Source organism: Pleurodeles waltl, chromosome 10, assembly GCF_031143425.1.
Source record: "Pleurodeles waltl isolate 20211129_DDA chromosome 10, aPleWal1.hap1.20221129, whole genome shotgun sequence".
NCBI lineage: Eukaryota > Metazoa > Chordata > Amphibia > Caudata > Salamandridae > Pleurodeles > Pleurodeles waltl.
Window position 1 is genome coordinate 125,441 of NC_090449.1, and position 21,223 is coordinate 146,663.

At 49.2% G+C, this 21,223-nt stretch overlaps 1 protein-coding gene across 2 annotated transcripts in view; it reads left to right on the top strand.

The window, feature by feature from the left end:
- The window catches only part of LOC138260858 (ceramide kinase-like), a 179,193-nt gene that overhangs the window by 46,020 nt on the left and 111,950 nt on the right, over positions 1-21,223 (top strand). For both annotated transcript variants that reach the window (XM_069209280.1, XM_069209279.1), the window contains exons 2-3: positions 797-904; positions 19,206-19,328. In XM_069209280.1, coding sequence (XP_069065381.1) covers positions 797-904; positions 19,206-19,328 — 231 coding nt within the window. The remainder of the gene's footprint in view (positions 1-796; positions 905-19,205; positions 19,329-21,223) is intronic.

The following is a 21,223-nucleotide window of genomic DNA, read 5'->3' on the forward strand; positions in this document are numbered from 1 at the left end:
CCATCATACACCCACCCCTGCCTGTTCCCATCATACACCCACCCCTGCTGAAGGAGCCTGCCCCTTGTTGCCCATCATACAACCCATATCCACCCCCCTGCCTGTGCCCATCATACACCCAGCCCTGCCTGTGCCTATCATACACCCACCCCTGCTGGGGGCCTGCCCCTTGTTACCCATCATACACCCCCCTGCCTGTGCCCATCATACACCCACCCCTGCTGGGGGCCTGCCGCTTGTTACCCATCATACACACACACCCCTGCTGAAGGAGCCTGCCCCTTGTTACGCATCATACACCCACATCCACCCACTGCCTTTGCCCATCATTCACCCACCCCTGCTGGGGGGCCTACCCCTTGTTAGCAATCATACACCCACCCCTGCTGAGGGAGCCTGCCCCTCGTTACCCATCATACACCCACCCCTGTTGGGGGGGGGGGGAGGGCTGCCCTTTGTTACCCATCATACACCCCGCCCCTCCTGAAGGAGCCTGCCCCTTGTTACCCATCATACACCCACCCCTGTTGGGGGTGCTGCCTCTTTTTACCCATCATACACCCACCCCTGCTGAAGGAGCCTGCCCCTTGTTACCCATCATACACCCACATCCACCCCCTGCCTGTGTCCATCATTCACCCACCCCTGCTGGGGGGCTGCCCTTTGTTAGCAATCATTCACCCACCCCTGCTGGGGGGGCTGCCTCTCTTTCAGGACAGACGGCAGAGAGAGTGGTTGGACTCCTGTTGGTAAAACAAACCCTACGTCAGGTCACTTCTCTCCCTCTCTCTTGCAGGTCAGAGCTTCCGCCTGCCAGTCACCGAGGTCGTCCACGTCTGTGTGGGAAGGGGGGGTGTCTCGGACCTAGACCCACAGCCCCCCGGACCAGAGAACCAGTTCACAGGTGAGCGGAGAGTGAATGCGGAATAGGGGGTACAGTGCCTTGCGCCCAGCTTCAGGGTGCACAATAGGGTGGTCGGGGGCACTTCTGTCACCTATGAGGAGGGCACTCATACAGAAGTCCTTCCTGTTGATTTTTCAATAAAAGTGATTTATTTGAGTGATTAATTCCAGTAGTTTCTTTTTATTTCAATTTTTGTATTTTCTCAAGCATCAATTACCAGTGCTTGAAATGCTCAGATTCGTCAGGCAACCCACTTACTCTGATTTTTGTCTTCCTTGTTCCAGTCTTTACATGTGACAAAGACACCTCCTGCAGACACACTTTAAAGCAATATCCTATAGAAAGCCTCTTACCCCACCTGCGATACCCTATAAAAGGGCTTATTGCCCATGACACGTACCGGCACAACTACCCAAGCCAAAGGCCAAAGCTGCGGCTAGGAGGGAGGCCGGGGGGAGTAAGGCCTTGGACTAGGAAGGAAAAATCAGAGTTAACGGAATTACCCAAGTAATCTGAACATTATCAGCTCCCTTCCCTTCCTTGTCCATGCCCTCAGAAGTGAGGGATACACAAGCTGGACAGGAGCTTTGCAGAAAAGAAACAATACAGAAGTCATAAACAGAAGGGAATTATTGTACTGAATCAAAAACTTCATTTATATCAAGGTAGGGAAGGTTAAGTTCTCTTAAAATTATGCAATCTCCATGTGTAATGAACCTCATTTCCATGATCCCTGTTCATATTTTATTGCTCTATTTAAAAAAAAAAGTATTCTACCCTATCTCATTTCTAATGGAATAATAATAAACATGTCCTTGCACAGTTAAAACTTACTAAAAATTATGGCGGAAACATTTTCCTAATTTCTGTATATTCTGTGATGCTTGTTGCCTGAAACAGTCCTGCCATTGGCTTCACCATAATACTGACTTTCCTAAACCTTCACGGTTTCCCATTGAGTCCTCTTTCATTTCCCCCTGTCCATCTGCAGAATTTTTGTTCTTTTCATAGAAATCAGCTTTCCAACCCATCCCTCCATTGTGCACTCATGTAAAGTTTTAAAACCTCTGATTTTTCAAAATCCTTATCCCACACTAACTTTATAAATTCATCTCCCTGGTACAATAAACACCTTAAAATAAATAACAGTCTTCTTTTGGAAAACAAGGGAAGAGAAAGGCGTTACATTTCTTAACCAATTAATTTTTCATGATGTTCCTCTTCCGTTTCCCAGGGTACAGACACTTTTTAAGTTACCCCAATGACTTTATCATAAATACACATAGTTAATTCAGCACATTCATGACTGCATTTCATCTTTACAAGCTAACATGTCACCTCAGTAGGAACATACATGACTTACTTCAGTAAGGCATCATTGTAAACCTGCTTCTATGTATACGCACCTTGTCCCTCTTTCCGCAGCGAGAACCAATTCTGCCTTAGAGTTGCCATGGGAACATGATTTGCATGTGCAGTGATGCACTCAACGTTGGGGCAAGATCTGCTCTTAGTTACGCAGTTTCAAGAGCAGCAAATGTGACCCAAAGAGTGTTCTTATATAATAAATTATTTGCTGCTCCTAGGCTCTTGCGTAAAATGAAGGCCACTACTCATGATAATTGTTGGTCCTGCAGCCCATCGAATTGTGATTTGTTGCATATATAATTTCTTTGTCGTCACATTGCTGCTTTCTGGCGACAGGTTAGGGGTCAGCTTACTAGGATTTTTAAATCAACATCCCACATACAATACATAATGTTATCTTAGGAAGCCGAGCACCGGTTTGGTCCCACCTGACGCACCCACTTCACCTACTGGACACATGGCTAGCTACAGCCTTTCAACAACTAACTTCTAATTGGAAAAACAATACTCACGTTTCTTGTAAGGCCTGGCGGCATGTGGGTTGCTTCAATCATCATTTACACAGGGCATATGTACCCCAGGTTGCCTCAGCTCTTAAAGAACAAATATCGTGATCAGTAACTTTGTTTCTCAACACTTAGTTACGAAAATAAATCAGTTGATATTTTTGCTGAAAAGTTTCCCAAACCTCTCTGAATTGTTTTTTTATAGATTTATCCTCTATTAAGATAAGTAATGCTCATTTATATTCCTCACAATGTCTTGTTTTATAATACTCCAGCCTTTATCCAGTTTACATTTATTCTTCCGTCTTCTACCCCTCCTTTTTCTATCTCTGATTTACAGTTTTTTCTTGAAACTCTAGTTCCCTCGTTTTACTTCTCTCTCTTTACTCATACGGATGAAACCTGTATCATAATTGTAATATCTTTCACATGTTCAAAAGCACTGTTACCTTGTTACTATTTCTGATTATGTTCTCAATAAAAAGCGCTTAAACTGAAAAAATAAAGTCATAAACCGAAAGTATGCGACACCCCAAGTGTACGTGAATGAAAAAAAAAACTCACTCACTCATTTTGAGCCCGCAATTAAACCCCTATTGCCAAATGTCAGAGGAAATTAAGGATTAACATCAGTCTGCTAATGAGATGCAAAGGTGAGAGGTGCAGCCCCAGGAGCTGCTTGACATTTGTCTGTGAGCGAGAGCCCTCACACCCGGGCTCACAAGACAGTCACCTCTCCAGTGGAACATTCTTGAGCAGGTGCAGGTAACTCCGCGGATCAAAAGGAGAGGGACCGGGAGATTACAGGTCCAGTGTACAGCCTCCCAATAAAGTCGTAAACAATCTAAGAGTACACTGTTCCTATCTAATTAGACATTTAAAGTGAGCCAGAAATGTACAGGAGCAAGGACCCTCATGCATCACAATGGATGACTGGCTTCATCATTGGGACAGCTCCTCGTTAGGCTGGTACTGCAATGCCTAACGGGCTCCCCACACGGGGAAGCTCTTAACCGGGGTGCTCAGTAAGTTGAACATCCAAAAACCTTTGTTTTGAAAGGGTGCCCAATTTGGAGAGCCCATGTGTAAGTGGAGTGAAATAGAAAAAGTTAAAATTGGTTCATCATCAACAAATATCACTCATAATTTAATCAGTTATATGTGATGAAGACCAAGATTAAAAACAAATCAGAGTGTCAGGGTGATGGATGATGGTCACCCACTCTAAAAAGATAGATACTATGTGGTATTGCTCTATAACAGGTCTACATGTTTCGCATCCAAGTGGTCCAGCCGGATCCTATGACGCTTCTTCAGGACCAAAAAACAATCTACTCCAACATTCCGGAATAAATATTCAACGAAATCTAAGGTAGGTAGTCACTTACTTAGTTATGTTCGTATAACAAAGTCAACCATCCCCAATATCAGGATAGCGCTTAGAAGGATCAAGGTCAGTCAAAGGAACTAATAGTTTCTAGTTCCTTGATAGCAGGTTTATTAACCTACCCTCGAGACCTGTGTCCTTATCGAACGCACCTGAGAGGTCACTTGAGAAGAAATGGCTGCCTCACCCAGAGGCTCAAGGTAGCAAGAGAAGACCCTTCCTCTGCTTCACCTGAGTTCACAAAGAGGTTGTTGCACTGATGGAAAGCAGAGAGCTTTTCCAAGTGGATAGAAACAGCCCCAGCCCTGCAAACACCCTGGATGTGCAAGTCAACCTGCTTCGTAGTGAGAGGGTTAGTGTGGGAAATCAGAGGGAGAATCTCTGCCTCTCACCTGGGCCTAGCTGAAGAAGGACTGTACCTGTTAGAATATAAATGTAGGATGCCAGAAAACCAAATACCCCAGTTCTACCAACTTCCTAGCTGAGGTTATAACAACCATAAAAAGGTCACAAAGATGAGAAATGTTAGGCAAGATTCCTCTACTGGTTCAAAGGGCCCCCTCTGCAGTATGGAAAGAAAACAATGGAGATCCAAGGGAGGGCAGCCCCAGGACAAAACTGGTAAAGTTTGAGACAAAGAACTGAGTAGAACATCCCCCCCCCCCCCCCCCCCCAAGCCTCCCTAAAAGTTCTGCTGGCCACACAATGAATACTCAGGGTAGCAGGAGACAACACCCAGACAACCCCCTCTTGGGGAAACTGAACTCTGGTCCTTTCACTGCTGATGCAGCCCTCACCCTGCACATGGCCTTTAAAGGAGATCCAAGGATGGGGATAGGCTTTACAAGTAGACTGATGCCTGGAAGTCTCTACAACCATGGCTGAAGGGATCCCTGATTTTTGCAAGCCCGGTCGGTAAACCTTCACATCAAAAGGTGTATTCTCTGAAAAGACAACTGTGAGAGGGGAGGAGCATGAAGAGGAGAATGAAACACTGGGAGCATCCACTCCTGAACAGAAGCCACGTGACCAAGACCTGGAAATCAAGCTTTCTGGGGTCAAATTGAACCACAAGGATGATCTTCTGACCAAACCTCACTGGATGATTTAGTAGCCTTTGAATGAGTGGTAAGCGGAGAAAACCAAAGAGAAGACCCATGAGGCGAAACAGATCAGAGCAGTCCCCACCCAAGACCCTTCAGCTAGGAAGCATGAGTAGCACACAGGGAGTATGGCATTGCCCCTATTTTTAAAACCAAAGGTTATTGATTTTCAGTGATATCAACACACAATAAAACAAAGGGACACTACTATGTGATAAGTACATAATAGTTGCAGGTACAAAAATAAGATACCACATCCAGCCCATAATACGTCCGCCAAGTGCCCCAAGTCTTTTCTTGTTTCCAGGGGTAACTCCGTGCCTCATGGATTGGTTTTTCCTAGCGAGCAAACCAGCCTGCACCCTCTCGCCACGTCTCCATTGAGGGGGGTGTTGGCAATCTCCAGTTGCGTGCAGTGTCTCTTTTCGCCACTGAGGTAGCCACCCCAACAAATGTCCTTTCAGTTCTCAGTCCCCCCCCAGTCCCATCCAAAAGACCCCAAAGAGCAATCTTGGTGGTAAGGTCAGTGTTTCGGCCAAGCACCCTAGCGATCTCACATCCCACTTTTCCCCAGAAGTGGATAGGTGCTGGACAAGTCCGCACCATATGGAAAAGGGCACCTTCTATGAAGGAAAACTAGAAGATAGCGTAAGACATAAGGAAGTAAAGATCCAGCAATCCTCAGAAGAAAGAAGCAGATTCACCCCTGACCAAGGGAGAGCAGCTCACCCTCTCAGTCTGGACATTCATCCAACTCCGAGCCGGAGCTGGCTGGAGACACAGCGAGGCCTTCAAGTGAGAACTGATCTGACCGACGGTGCCCACGTCTGCCTGGTTCTACGCCTCAATGACCCAAAGACCCTGCCTTGTTTACCGTCAAGAGCCTCACTGAGGACAGGAGTTTGCAAAGAGTCTCTACATCTGCCAAGGACTGGACCAGTTCAGCGCCTGGATGCCCCTCAGTTGATAAGAGCGTTATACAAAGCTGAATAACAGAGGAGTTGCATTGTTGTGAAGGCTGCTATGCAGCTTGGGAAGTCCCTGAAGGTGTGTTTCATGCTGAAGTGCTGGACCTCGAATGGAGAGTGATTGGACAGAATTGCAAAAAGTGGCAGTTTTGATGAGAAAGTCAAATGGAACGTCTACATAGGTTCCCGCCCAATCCAATGCATCTTGACTGATTATAGTCTGTAAAGTGTCCATCTTGAAATGGGCTGCTCATACAAAGTGAGAGGCACTCTTCACGTTGATGATTCAATGAAACCCCCTAAAGACGCTGGCACTAGGAAGAGATGAGAATACGCTCCCATTGCTTGTTCTTCTTTGGGTCCTGAAGCAGATGGCACCTCTGGGATCAAAGCCTCTCCCCTCTCCAGAGAAGGGGGGCAGGGAGTTACAAGGGAACCAACATCTGTAGAGAATTTTATCCTGCCCCCCTCTTTGACTGTGACAAAAGCTCCACATGAAGTAAAAACAGAGAATGTTAGTCTCTGACCAAACTTCGAGAGGCAGAAGAGGGATGCGATGAAGACTCCTGTAGAAGGTAACTCCTGGGTAGACGTTCGCTGAGCCCCATCCATCGTCTCATCTACAACCTCAGAAGAGGAAGACCTCGGTGAGCGCAGAGGATCCACCTGCCAGGTTTGGAAGCACTGGATCTACTGCCAGAGTGAGAGGACATATGGAGCCTCCACAGGGTACGTCCTAGTGCATAGGCCTGAAGCAGTGGCTGCCCCCATCTGCTTCTCCTGCTGCATGGCCTCCTTAACACCCATAATCACAGGCAGGGATCTGGCAGAAGGGGAGCACAAGTGGGGAAAAAGGGCAGAGTCGGTAAAGGAATCCTTGCCACATTCCTCTCAGTTAGGAAAGGACCAGATCCAACCCCTCTCTATCCACCAGCCTCCCTCTGGGATCTGGGAACGCTGATGCATCAAGAACCTCCTCAGGGCCTTGGTGATAGCTCCATGAAGACCAAGACATGGGGAACCTCAACAAATCATGCTGATGGGTTTTAGCTGTGCTAATAACTTCCGGAAGTCATTAAATCCTTTAACTTAAAAATAGCCGCAAGACCCCACCTGGCTCTTAGGAGTTGGGCACCAGTCCGGCGAGGCCACTTGTAGAAGTGCGCGTCCCTCTATAGGCAGCCAGCTGGGGTATCCTCCTATTATGTTTTTATTCAAAAGTACCACTATCCAAAATTGTCCGTCCCAGGCAGCTCTTAGCCACATCCTGGGTCTGCTTAAAAAATCTCTCACGCTCTTTGCTCCAAGCTGAGAAGATCTATGACTCTTTGACCATGACGCACAACCATCCACGTGAAGACTAGACCAATGCCCTGGCAGCCCAATCCAAGGTGGCCCCAGTGACGGCAATTGAGACCACGATGCGGACTTACAAACTCCATTCAGATCCACCCAAGGAGGTGGTCACTGTCGCCAGGAGCCAGACTGGGGTCACTCAAAAAAATAAATCATTCTACCTCCAACACAAACCTGGCAGGGAATCAAGCACTGTCTCCTGGTGAAGGAGACATCAACTCACAATTCTCAAGGCTGCTGATTTTACAAGGCCACAGAGCAAAGGCGACATCATAAACATATGAAGTAAAAATGTAAAAGGTTTCAAAGATGATGAAAACCAAGATGGATGGTGGCTAACGGTTATCTCCGGGGAGTAAGCGTCTATTGTAGGTAAAGCCTATGAGACAGCACAGCTGTTTGGTTGCAAAAGACTTGGGGAGTCATTATGATCCCCAGGGGTTCAGCCCGCCATGCCGGCGGTGGGTAAAAAGACCGCCACCAGCATGGCGTGCTGAACCGCCATACAATGTACACATGGAGGGCCGCCATAGGTGGCCCTCCTCCACCGCCAGGCTGCCTCCGACAGGCAGCCTGACGGTGGAAGGAATCATCAACCAACAGGGCAGGGCTGCTGCCTCTCGGATAATGATCCCTACAGCCACCAGCCTTTCCCTGGTGGGTTCCCACGCCAGGAAAAGGCTGGCGGAAGGGGTGCTCCGGGGTCCCCTGGGGGCCCATGCACTTGACATGGGCAGTGCAGGTGCCCCGGTGCAGTGCCCCTTCGTGCAGGTCACTGCCCGATTTACAGGCAGTGATCTGCGCGACAGGTGCAGCTGCACCGCCGCACAGAGGCATTGCGGGCGGAAGCAATGTTTCTGCCTGCCGGCCCAGCAAAATGTTCATTATGCAGCCGACGGGGTCCCAGGGGGGGGCTAAATGACCGCCAGCCTGAACATGGCGGTAAACACCACTGTGTTCATAATGAGGGCCATAATGTCAGCATACAAGATCTTACAATGGCCTTAAAGCGCACCTATTGTTTACCATTGGTTGGTATTACTGGCACTCTGATTTCTTTGTTGCTTATTTGATCACTTCCTTCTCCATCTTCTGTCTGTCTTTCCCATGAGTTTAGCCTTTTCACTTGTGACCCATCCACTGCTCACTCTTAGGGGGCAATTTTTCTTTTGAGTGCATGTCTATTCCAGCTGTCACTCTCGTGCTTCTCTCTTCCACTTGGACTTGTGTTGCTCTCTCTTGCCCGTGTACTTCTCTTTTAAACTCATGTTGTTCTCTCTCACCCATGTGCTTCTCCCCCGCTGCATGTTGCTCTTGCGCATGTGCTTCCCCCACCCACACCCTCTGTGTTGCTTCTTCAGTCTGCTAATGAGAAAAAAATGCTTTGGCACTACATTGGACTTTTAGATTGTGAATCCATTTTCGAGCGGTGTATACACGAATGAAAAAAACGCTCCCAACGTTTTGAGGGCACATGTATGTGTGGTGATGCATGTTCTCACCTACATTATCATGCGGCCACAGAGCCATCATAGCATCTTTTTAGGTCTCATATCTAAAAGACGTGTTGTGTTCAATCTGTGGGATTCAGCCCGCCCATTGGCTTCATCATTGCCCTCAAATGCTTTCTCCCCATTTGTCCATGGCATGAATGTATCGTCCTCTTCCCACCCCCAGAGCATGGGCAGAGTACTTGAGTCCATCTAGTGCTCCTGTTTTGGGAGTTATTTTTTCCTTTGTCTTGGAGCCCTCCAAACGAGTGCTTGTGTTTTCACTCGCTCCGTTTTTTGTCTTTGGTTTAAGTGCAGTTTTATATAGCACAAACACCACCTGAAGGTATTTCTGGAGGACCTTCAGTTACTTTACACAAGGACAGATTAATTTTTTTAGGCAGGGGAGATTAAGTGATTTGCCCAGAATCGCTGGATGTTGAGCCGAAGCCGAGACGCAAACCGGCATTTCCCAGCTCCATAGTCAGCAGTTGTGGCTGAAACACCACTCTTTGTTGTTTGCACCTATGGGCCGCACGTTGCTGTCAGTGGGAGCAGCCGCAGGCCTTGGGAACTGCAGGTGGCCGTGATGCCTGTCCCTTTCAGCTCTCATCCCTCTTTGTAGTTCTCGGCTGTTGCTGGGCCTATCTGAGTGTGTGCTGACTGAAATCATCTTTTTACAGTGAATCCATTCTCTGTGGTTGCTGTTCCACTGTTTGTTTTGTGAAAACCATGTTACCTCCTAATTTACTATCATTTGCGCTGTGATGGTCGTTTGACAGTGCGACTGAAGTGAGTCAGTTCTTTTTAAATGAGGGCAGCCGTACCTGTCACAGTAGCTACTCATGAGAGCATTATTACATGGCAGTTTTCATTATCCTTTAGGGAGCCGCTTAACTCTTACTTGACAGATGTTCAGGCCAATAGAAAAAGAAGATATACACGCCAAGTGAGCGGCTGTATGTGACAGGATGGACTGCTCTGCTCCCTCTGCTGCTCACAACACTCTAAAACCCTACAATGCTCAGTCAACCAGTAATCAGTTACTCTACGGCTTCCGGCCACCTCATTGCTTGCAGCCATTGAGGCTTGCAGTTTATGCTTGATGTGCATTCACCACCCTCACTGTCTTAACCTTGCTCCAGTGGCAATGGCCAGTAGCGAACTGCCAATGATACCCAGAAAACAAGGCTACATCACGACTTCCAAGCTCAATGGCTTTGCCAATGCTTGTTTCTGTTTAGCCACTCTGCCCATCGGGGACGCATGACAACATCACTAAAAACCATTGACAAAGCCAATAGGTCCCAAAGCCAATGGGCTTCACCAGTGCTTGTTGTTTAAGGATATTCAGCTGTCTGCAGGACAGCAGAGCTCTTCAGCGGGTGGGGGAAGGGAAATGTAGAAGTGCCGATGCTCCCTACCCAGAGGACTCTGCACTACTACACGCAGTTTACACCCTGTCAAGAAGTGCTGGTGCTCCGTACCTGTGAGTACCGGCTCAAGTAAAGCCTGTCAGTAACTTGAAATCAAAGTGCTCCTCAACCTTCCTGTTTCTTCATCAGGATATAAAATACAAAGAAGTGGTTCCAAGGTGGAGGCTCCGAGCTGAGCAGTGATTCAACACCGAGAGCCTGAGACAAACATGGAGATGTGTTCCTTTGAAGGAAGAAAGGCCCCAGCCCACAACAGACCAACTGGAGCTAACTAAAGGCGGGAGAAGAAAGAGCCAGCTCAGGGAGAGGGGAACGTGGCTTCTATCCTCTGGTTCGGAGGCTCCCCTTATGGTTCTATCCTTAGGCCCTGAGGCTTCTGTCTCAAGGGCCGGAGGCTCCCCTGAAGTTTCTGTCCTTAGGTCCTGGGGCTCCCTTGAGGTTTATATCCTCAGGCCCTGAGGCTCCCCTGAGGTTTCTATATTCAGTCCCTGAGGCTCTCTTGAGGTTTATATCCTCAGGCCCTGAGGCTCCCTTGAGGTTTCTATCCTCAGGCCCTGAGGCTCCCTTGAGGTTTCTATCCTCAGGCCCTGAGGCTCCCTTGAGGGTTCTATCCTCAGGTCCTGAGGCTCTCTTGAGGTTTCTATCTTCAGGTCCTGAGGCTCCCCTGAGGTTTCTGTCCTCAGGCCCTGAGGTTCCCTTGAGGTTTCTATCCTCAGGTCCTGAGGCTCTTTTGAGGTTTCTATCCTCAGGCCCTGAGGCTCCCTTGAGGTTTCTATCCTCAGGCCCTGAGGCTCCCTTGAGGTTTCTATCCTCAGGCCCTAGGCTCTCTTGAGGTTTCTATCCTCAGGTCCTGAGGCTCTCTTGAAGTTTCTATCCTCAGGTCCTGAGGCTCTCTTGAGGTTTCTATCTTCAGGTCCTGAGGCTCCCCTGAGGTTTCTGTCCTCAGGCCCTGAGGTTCCCTTGAGGTTTCTATCCTCAGGTCCTGAGGCTCTTTTGAGGTTTCTATCCTCAGGCCCTGAGGCTCCCTTGAGGTTTCTATCCTCAGGCCCTGAGGCTCCCTTGAGGTTTCTATCCTCAGGCCCTGAGGCTCCCTTGAGGTTTCTATCCTCAGGCCCTGAGGCTCCCTTGAGGTTTCTATCCTCAGGTCCTGAGGCTCTCTTGAAGTTTCTATCCTCAGGTCCTGAGGCTCCCTTGAGGTTTCTATCCTCAGGCCCTGAAGCTCCCCTGAGGTGTCTATCTTCAGTCCCTGAGGCTCTCTTGAGGCTTCTATCCTCAGGCCCTGAGGCTCCCTTAAGGTTTCTATCCTCAGGCCCTGAGGCTCTTTTGAGGTTTATATCCTCAGGCCCTGAGGCTCCCTTGAGGGTTCTATCCTCAGGTCCTGAGGCTCTCTTGAGGTTTCTATCCTCAGGCCCTGAGGCTCCCCTGAGGTTTCTATCCTCAGGCCCTGAGGCTCCCCTGAGGTGTCTATCTTCAGTCCCTGAGGCTCCCTTGAGGTTTCTATCCTCAGGCCCTAAGGCTCCCCTGAGGTATCTATATTCAGTCCCTGAGGCTCTCTTGAGGTTTATGTCCTCAAGTCCTGAGGCCCTCTTGATGTTTCTATCATCATGTCCTGAGGCTCTCTTGAGGTTTCTATCTTCAGGTCCTGAGGCTCCCCTGAGGTTTCTGTCCTCAGGCCCTGAGGCTCCCTTGAGGTTTCTATTCTCAGGCCCTGAGGCCCCCTTGAGGTGTCTATCCTCAGGCTCCCCTGAGGTGTCTATCTTCAGTCCCTGAGGCTCTCTTGAGGTTTCTATCCTCAGGCCCTGAGGCTCTTTTGAGGTTTCTATCCTCAGGTCCTGAGGCTCTCTTGAAGTTTCTATCCTCAGGTCCTGAGGCTCCCTTGAGGTTTCTATCCTCACGTCCTGAGGCTCTCTTGAGGTTTCTATCCTCAGGTCCAGAGGCTCCCTTGAAGTTTCTGTCCTCAGGTCCTGGGGCTCTCTTGAGGTTTCTATTCTCAGGCCCAGTGGCTCCCTTGAGGTTTCTATCCTCAGGCCCTAAGGCTCCCCTGGGGTATCTATATTCAGTCCCTGAGGCTCTCTTGAGGTTTATATCCTCAAGTCCTGAGGCCCTCTTGAGGTTTCTATCATCATGTCCTGAGGCTCTCTTGAGGTTTCTATCCTCAGGCCCTGAGGCTCCCCTGAGGTATCTGTCCTCAGGCCCTGAGGCTCCCTTGAGGTTTCTATTCTCAGGCCCTGAGGCTCCCTTGAGGTTTCTATCCTCAGGCTCCCCTGAGGTGTCTATCTTCAGTCCCTGAGGCTCTCTTGAGGTTTCTATCCTCAGGCCCTGAGGCTCCCTTGAGGTTTCTATCCTCAGGTCCTGAGGCTCTCTTGAAGTTTCTATCCTCAGGTCCTGAGGCTCCCTTGAGGTTTCTATCCTCAGGCCCTGAGGTTCTCTTGAGGTTTCTATCCTCACGTCCTGAGGCTCTCTAGAGGTTTCTATCCTCAGGTCCAGAGGCTCCCCTGAAGTTTCTGTCCTCAGGTCCTGAGGCTCCCCTGAAGTTTCTGTCCTTAGGTCCTGGGGCTCTCTTGAGGTTTCTATTCTCAGGTCCTGAGGCTCTTTTGAGGTTTCTATCCTCAGGTCCTGAGGCTCTCTTGAAGTTTCTATCCTCAGGTCCTGAGGCCTTCTTGAGGTTTATATCTTCAGGCCCTGAGGCTCTCTTGAGGTTTCTATCTTCAGGTCCTGAGGCTCCCCTGAGGTTTCTATCTTCAGGTCCTGAGGCTCCCCTGAGGTTTCTGTCCTCAGTCCCTGAGGCTCCCCCGAGGTTTCTATCCTCAGGCCCTGAGGCTCCCTTGAGGTTTCTATCCTCAGGCCCTAGGCTCTCTTGAGGTTTCTATCCTCAGGTCCTGAGGCCTTCTTGAGGTTTATATCTTCAGGCCCTGAGGCTCTCTTGAGGTTTCTATCTTCAGGTCCTGAGGCTCCCCTGAGGTTTCTGTCCTCAGTCCCTGAGGCTCCCCCGAGGTTTCTATCCTCAGGCCCTGAGGCTCCCTTGAGGTTTCTATCCTCAGGCCCTAGGCTCTCTTGAGGTTTCTATCCTCAGGTCCTGAGGCTCTCTTGAGGTTTCTATCCTCAGGTCCTGAGGCTCTCTTGAAGTTTCTATCCTCAGGTCCTGAGGCTTTCTTGAGGTTTATATCTTCAAGTCCTGAGGCTCCCCTGAGGTTTCTGTCCTCAGGCCCTGAGGCTCCCTTGAGGTTTCTATCCTCAGGTCCTGAGGCTTTCTTGAGGTTTATATCTTCAGGCCCTGAGGCTCTCTTAAGGTTTCTATCCTCAGGTCTTGAGGTTCCACTGGGTCATGTGTGTTCAGGTTCTAGGACTTTCCTCGGAATTCTCTGCTGAGGCCTACATTTTCCTAAGAACGCTTCACCTGTATGGATCTCCTTCTTACTCTGTGTCATCATTGGTCACTGACTGGTCTTTATACTCTGTGTTCTGATTGGTTATTAACTCATCTTCTTCCACTCACTATGCACATTGATCACTGATTCATCTTTTTGTCTGCGATGTTGTCATTGGTCACTAAATCTACTTGTTCTCACTGTGCTCATTGGTCACTGTAGGAGACTGGCCCTCTATGTAGTGTGCAAAGCTAGGCACACTGTGCAGGGGGTCCAGGCAACCACACATTGGTTTCCAGAGGTAAAAATGAGACCACCTAATGCTCCAATTTTTATGGTAGCTTGATCGAGCAGTTAGGCCAACTGTGGGGAAGTGCAAAGCATTTGTTGTACTCACAGCATCAATCTTGCAACTCTCACACTCAAAGGAATAACTCAAGACCAATTCATAAAAATACTTCAGATTTTTATGTAATTTTTAAGACCAACATCATCAAAATTGGTTAAGTACTTTTTGAGATATTCATTTTTGATGTTTAATAAAAATAGTATTTTTGAGCGTAATTATGCACCATAGGACTCAATGAAGGATAACATTTAAAATTGCATATAAAATCACACAGTGGGTTTACCAAGTTCTTCTTTTGCAGGTCAGTCGAGGTCATCAGTGGGCACACTGTGCCAGCTGGAGAGGTTGGGTGGCTCCTGGTTCCGGCGGGATCAGCAGAGAAGTTCTCTGGAGCTGGTACAGGGCCACTGTGGGGGGACCACTTGGGAAAGCACTGCACAGGTAAGTGTAACAGTGAATCCTGCGGGCCCCCTCGGAGTGTTGAGGTTGCAAGGGGTGGGGGACCCTTAGGGCACAGCTGATTCTTCTGTGTAGGACATCGGGCGGCCGGGTGCAGAGCGAATCGGTGAGCCAGCGGCTGTGCGCAAGGATGCCCTCTGGATCAGGAGGTAAGCTGGGTCAAGAGTCGGTTGCAGGACAACAGGGGCACTCTAGCAGGAGGTCGAGGTTGCTTCTGAAGGCCCAGGACTGGGGCTTCCTCCCGGTCCTTTTGCAGCCCCGGGCGGGCTGTTTTTCTTGGTGTCCGACGTGGGCTGACCTATACCCAGGGTATTGGCACAGTTGGCTCCTAGAGGGCGCAGTGCCACCAAACTTGGCACACTCGCAGGGTTTGTCCTTGCAGGCGCCGGGTTCAGTTTGGTCCAGCTGTGATGTCCAGTTCTGGAGTTAGTGGCTGGTCAGTGAAGTGACTCTCACTGGCTTGTTGGTTTCTTGTGGGTTTAGAGTGGTACCTCCACTCTGGAGGGAGTTCTCTGGTGATTTGCAAAGCCTGGAGGTCCTCTGCGGTTTTTGTAGAGCTGTCCAGCAGCTCATCAGTGGCGATTGTTGCTTCCTGGGTGCGGCAGGCAGGGGTTGGCGCCTTTTCTTTGGTGCTGCAGGTCCATAGATCTCGTGTTTCAGATCTTCTCATTACTGGTCTTCTTCTGTCCATTGGATCTGATTCTTTGGTGTAAGGATGCCCACTAAATACTGTATTTAGTGGGTGTTTTAGGGGGAACCTGGTAGTGACCAATTGGTCATCTACCTTAGGGTGCCTACACCCACTAAGTGACCACTTCTGGTGGGCAAAGGTCACATCCCTACACCTGATTGGCTATTTTCCTTCCACCCAAGATGGAGGAAAATGAAATGGAGAGTCCCCCTCACATGCAAAACCTTTGAGGTGGTGCAGGCCAGGTGGGGCCACTCCTCCTATCCTTTGCTTGAGTTTTCCGTTGTTGGTCCTGCCAAAAGTGGGAGTTTGCAACAGGAACGGCCATCTGCTACTAGCAGCAGGCCTGGGGGTCAAGTTTCCAGGGCGGTAAGCCCTTTGAAGCTTGCCCCCAGGGCACTGCACATTCCTGAGGGAAGGGGGTGCTAGGACCCCCACCCATGAAGGGCTTTGTTCTGAATCCCAGGGAGCAGGTGCTCTCACCCCAGGGGTTCAGGCTTGTGTCTAGAAGTGGCAGGCTAGTTGTGACTGGCCAGCAACCATGCAAGAGTAGTTAGCTTTTGCAGGGGGCACCTCTAAGGGACCCCTGGGTACATTTTGTAATAAATCCAATACTGGCACCAGTTTGGATTTATAATTTTGAGTTGCTTGATACCAAACCACCCAGTGTTTAGAGTGGCCATCATGTAGCTGTGAAACTCTTAATGACAAGTGTCCAGCAGATGCATTTAAAATGGCTGCTCTGTTCACTCACTGTGTCCCAGGTTAGGCAAGGACACATTGGTGGCATATCGTTAATGCAACTATGCCCTCACATATGGTTTGGTGCACCCTGCCTTAGGGCTAGGAGGCCTGTCAGAGTGGTGATTTACCCATATTGCATGCAGTGTAGGTTGGACAGGGCACACAGAGAGTGTGCCATGTTGAGTTTGTATTTTAGGTTTGCACCAGAACACTCAGCCTGCTATGGAGGCGCTTGGGTGCACCTGAATGCATGGCCCTACAGTATGGCACAATCAGTGCTGCTGCCCTCATTGCCTACCCTTAGTACCCCATACCCTGGGTATTTCAGTACCATTTACTAGGGACTCATAGTGGCAGCTAAAGGTGTTGCCAATTAACTTTGCAGTTTTTAGGGAAAAAAACACTGGCACTGGGAACCTGGTTAGCAGGATCCCAGTGCACTTCAGTCCAATTGGCATCCAGAAACCAGGCAAAAAGTGTGTGTGTTAGGGGCGGGGAGACTTACACAAAGTACCAGTTTCCCACATTCACTGACTTCTTTCTTGCCCTCAGTGTTCTCATTGGTCACTCACTCATCTTCTTGCTCTCTGTGTTGTCATTGTTCACTGACTCTTGCCCTCAGTGTTCTCACTGGTCGCTGACTCATCTTCCTGTCCTCAGTGTTCTCATTGGTGACTGACTCCCTTCTTGCCAACTGTGCTCATTGGTCACCGACTCCCTTCTTGCCCTCAGTGTTTTTATTGTTCACTGACTGACCTTCTTGCTCTCACTGTGCTTGTTGGTAACTGACCCATCTTCTTGTCCGCAGTGTGCTCATTGGTCACGGAGTCATCCTCTTGTTCTGACTGTGCTCATTGGTCACTTACTCCCTTCTTGTCCTCCGTGTTCTCATTGGTCACTGACTCATCTTGCTTTCCTCACTGTTCTCATTGGTCCCTGATTCGTCTTCTTGCCCTTAGTGTTCTCATTGGTCACTGACTAACTTCCTGTCCTCGGTGTTCTCATTAGTCACTGACACCCTTCTTGCCCTCAGTGTTCCATTGGTCGCTGACTCATCTTTATGCTCTTGCTGTGCTCATTGGTCACTGACTCATCTTTCTGTCCTCAGTGTTCTCATTGGTCACTGACTCATCTTGTTCTCCTGTGCTCATTGGTCACTGACTCCCTTCTTCTCCTCAGTGTTCTCATTGGTCATTGTCTCTTGTTGTTCTCACTGTGCTCATTGGTCACTGACTCATCTTTCTCTCCTCAGTGTTCTCATTGGTCACTGACTCCCTTCTTGTCTTCAGTGTATTCATTGGTCACTGACTCATCTTCCTGTCGTTGCTGTTCTCATAGGTCACTGACTCCCTTCCTTTCCTCAGTGTTGTCATTGGTCACTGACTCTTGTTGCTCTCACTGTGCTCATTGGTCACTGACTCCATTCTTGTCCTCCTAAGTTTCATTGGTCACTGATTCTTGTTGCTCTCACTGTGCTCATTGGTCACTGATTCCCTTCTTGTCCTCAGTGTTCTCATTGGTCACTGGCTCATTTTCCTGTCCTCACTGTTCTCATTGGTCCCTGATTCGTCTTCTTGCCCTTAGTGTTCTCATTGGTCACTAACTTCCTGTCCTCGTGTTCTCATTAGTCACTGACTCCCTTCTGGCCCTAAGTGTTATCAGTGGTCAAAGACTCATCTCCCTGTCCTCAGTGCTCTCATTAGTCACTGACTCCCTTTTTGTCCTCGGTGTTCCATTGGTCGCTGACTCATCTTTATGCTCTCGCTGTGCTCATTGGTCACCGACTCATCTTTCTGTCCTCAGTGTTCTCACTGGTCACTGACTCATCTTGTTCTCGCTGTGCTCATTGGTCACTGACTCCCTTCTTCTCGTCAGTGTTCTCATTGGTCATTGTCTGTTGTTGTTCTCACTGTGCTCATTGGTCACTGACTCATCTTTCTGTCCTCAGTGTTCTCATTGGTCACTGACTCCCTTCTTGTCCTCAGTGTATTCATTGGTCACTGACTCATCTTCCTGTTGTTGCTGTTCTCACAGGTCACTGACTCCCTTCCTTTCCTCAGTGTTGTCATTGGTCACTGACTTTTGTTGCTCTCACTGTGCTCATTGGTCACGGACTCCATTCTTGTCCTCCTAGGTTTCATTGGTCACTGATTCTCGTTGCTCTCACTGTGCTCATTGGTCACTGATTCCCTTCTTGTTCTCAGTGTTCTCATTGGTCACTGACTCTTGTTGCTCTCACTGTGCACATTGGTCACTGACTCCTCTTTCCATCCTCCGTGTTCTCACTGGTCACTGACTCTTGTTGCTCTCACTGTGCTCATTGACTCATTTTCCTGTCCTCAGTATTCTCATTGGTCACTGACTCATCTCCTTGTTCTCACTGTGAACATTGGTCACTGACTCATCTTCCTGTCCTCTGTGTTCTCATTGGAAACTGACTCTTGTTTCTGTCACTGTGTTCATTGGTCACCGACTCATCTCCTTGTTCTTACTGTGCACATTGGTCCCCGACTCATCTTCATGTCCTTGGTGTTCTCATTGGTCACTGACTTATCTCCTTGTTCTCACTGTGCTCACTGGTCACTGACTCCCTTCTTATCTTCAGAGTTCTCATTGGGAGCTGACTCATCTTCATGCTTTCACTGTGTTCGTTGGTCACTGAGACCCTTCTCCTCAGTGTTCTCATTTGTCACTGACTCTTGTGCTCTTACTGTGCTCATTGGTCACTGACTCATCTTCCTGTTCTCAATGTTCTCATCGATCACTGACATCTTCTTGTTCTCACTGTGCTCATTGGTCACTGACTACCTTCTCCTCAGTGTTCTCATTGGTCACTGACTCTTGTTGCTCTCACTGTGCTCATTAGTCACTGACTCATCTTCTTGTCCTCAGTGTTCTCATTGGTCACTGACTCTTGTTGCTGTCACTGTGCTCATTGGTCACTGACTCCCTTTTTGTCCTCTGTGTTCTCATTGGTCACTGACTCCCTTTTTGTCCTCTGTGTTCTCATTGGTCTCTGACTTCTTTCTTGTCCTCTGTTCTCTCACTGGTCACTGACTCATCCTTTTGCCTTCAGTCTTCTACGTGAAGAGGAGCACGGGGCAGCAGTGGTCCCTGGAGACGCTTGTGTTCACCGCCCAGGACCGAGACCTCAGTCATCAGTGGGTGCAGCTCCTGCAGCAGAGAACTCAGCAGTATGGTGAGTACCGGGGTGGGGGTAGGTGGGGCATGGATGCATGGGAGAACAGGGCAGAGGACACAGAAGCAGGGAAGAGGAGGGCATGGGAGAGGAGGGCAGAGGACACAGAAGCAGGGAAGAGGAGGGCATGAAAGCATGGGAGAGCAGGGCAGAGGACACAGAAGCATGAGTGAGGAGGGCAGAGGGCACGGAAGCATGGCAGAAGGGAGAATGGAAGCATGGGAGAGGGGGGCAGAGGTCACAGAAGCATGGCAGAGGAGGGCATGGAAGGATGGGAGAGGAGGGAATGAACGCATGTGAGCAGGGCAGAGGGCACAGAAGCACGGAAGAGGGGGAGGCCATGGGAGAGGAGGGCAGAGGACACAGAAGCATGAGAGAGGAGGGTATGGAAGCATGGGAGAGCAGGGCAGAGGGCACAGAAGCAGGGGAGAGAAGGGCATGGGAGAGGAGGGCAGAGGACACAGAAGCATGGCGGAGGAAGGCATGGAAGCATGGCAGAGGAGGGCATGGGAGGGTAGGACAGAGGACACAGAAGCACAGGAGAGGAAGGCATGGAAGCATTGCATAGGAAGGCCTGGAAGCATGGCAGAAGAGGGCAGAGGACACAGAAGCATGAGAGAGGGAGGAATGTAAGCATGGGAGAGGAGGGCAGAGGACATGGAAGCATGAGAGAGGAGTGCATGGAGGCATGGGAGAGGAGGGCATTGAAGCATGGGAGAGGAGCGCATGAAATCATGGCAGAGGAGGGCAGAGGGCATGGGAGTGGGGAGCAGAGGGCATTGAAGCATGACAGAGGAGGGCATGGAACCATGACAGAGGAGGACATGCAGCATGGGTGAGGAGAGCAGAGGGCATTGAAGCGTGGGGCAGAGGGCATGGAAGCATGAATGGCTCTAGGTCTGTCTTCGTTCTCAGTCTCTCTTAGTGGTGCCTGAAGGAATTGATTGAATGGTTCTAGGCCACTCTAGGTTCTAGGCGTGCCTACATTCTAGACATCTTTCACTGGCATCTGATGGCATTGACCTGGTTCTGGATTACTCTAGGTTCTAGGCCTGTCTTTGTTTTCAGTGTCTCTCAGTGGTGGCTGACAGCATTGACTGAATGGTTCTAGGTTACTCTAGGTTGTAGGCCTGTCTTCATTGTCAGTCTCAGTGGCACCTGAAGGCACTGAATGAACGGTTCTAGGTCACTGTAGGTTCTAGGCCAGTGTTCGTTATCAATCTCTCTCAGTGGCAACTGAAGGCATTGATTGAATGGTTTTAGGTCACTCTAGGTTCTAAGCCTGTTTTTGTTAGCCTGTCGCAGTGGCATCTGGAGACATTGAATGGTTTAAGATCACTATGGGTTCTAGGGTTGTCTTCATTCTCATCATCATCTCACTGGATTCTGAAGGCCCTGAATGATTCTAAGTCACTGTAGGTTCCGGGCCTGTCTTCGTTCTCAGCCTGTCTCAATGACACCTGAAGGCACTGACTGAATGGTTCTAGATCACTCTAGGTTCTAGGGATAGCTTTGTTCTCAGTCTCTCTCAGTGGTGCCTGAAGGCACTGACTGAATGATTCTAGGCCTGCCTTTGTTCTCAGTCTCTCTCTCAGTGGCGCCTGAAGGCATTGACTGAATGGTTCTAGATCGCTGTAGATTCTAGGCCTGTCTTTGTTCTCAGTCTCTCTCAGTGGCACCTGAAGAAATTGATTGAATGGTTCTTGGTCACTCTAGGTTCTAGGTCTGTCGTCGTTCTCAGTGTCTTTCACTGGTGCCGGAAGGCACTGACTGAATGGTTCTAGACTCTAGGCCTGTCTTAGATCTCAGTCTCTCTCAGTGGTGCGTGAAAGCACTGACTGAATGTTCTAGGTCACTATATGTTCTAGACCTGCCTTCGTTCTCAGTCTCTCTCA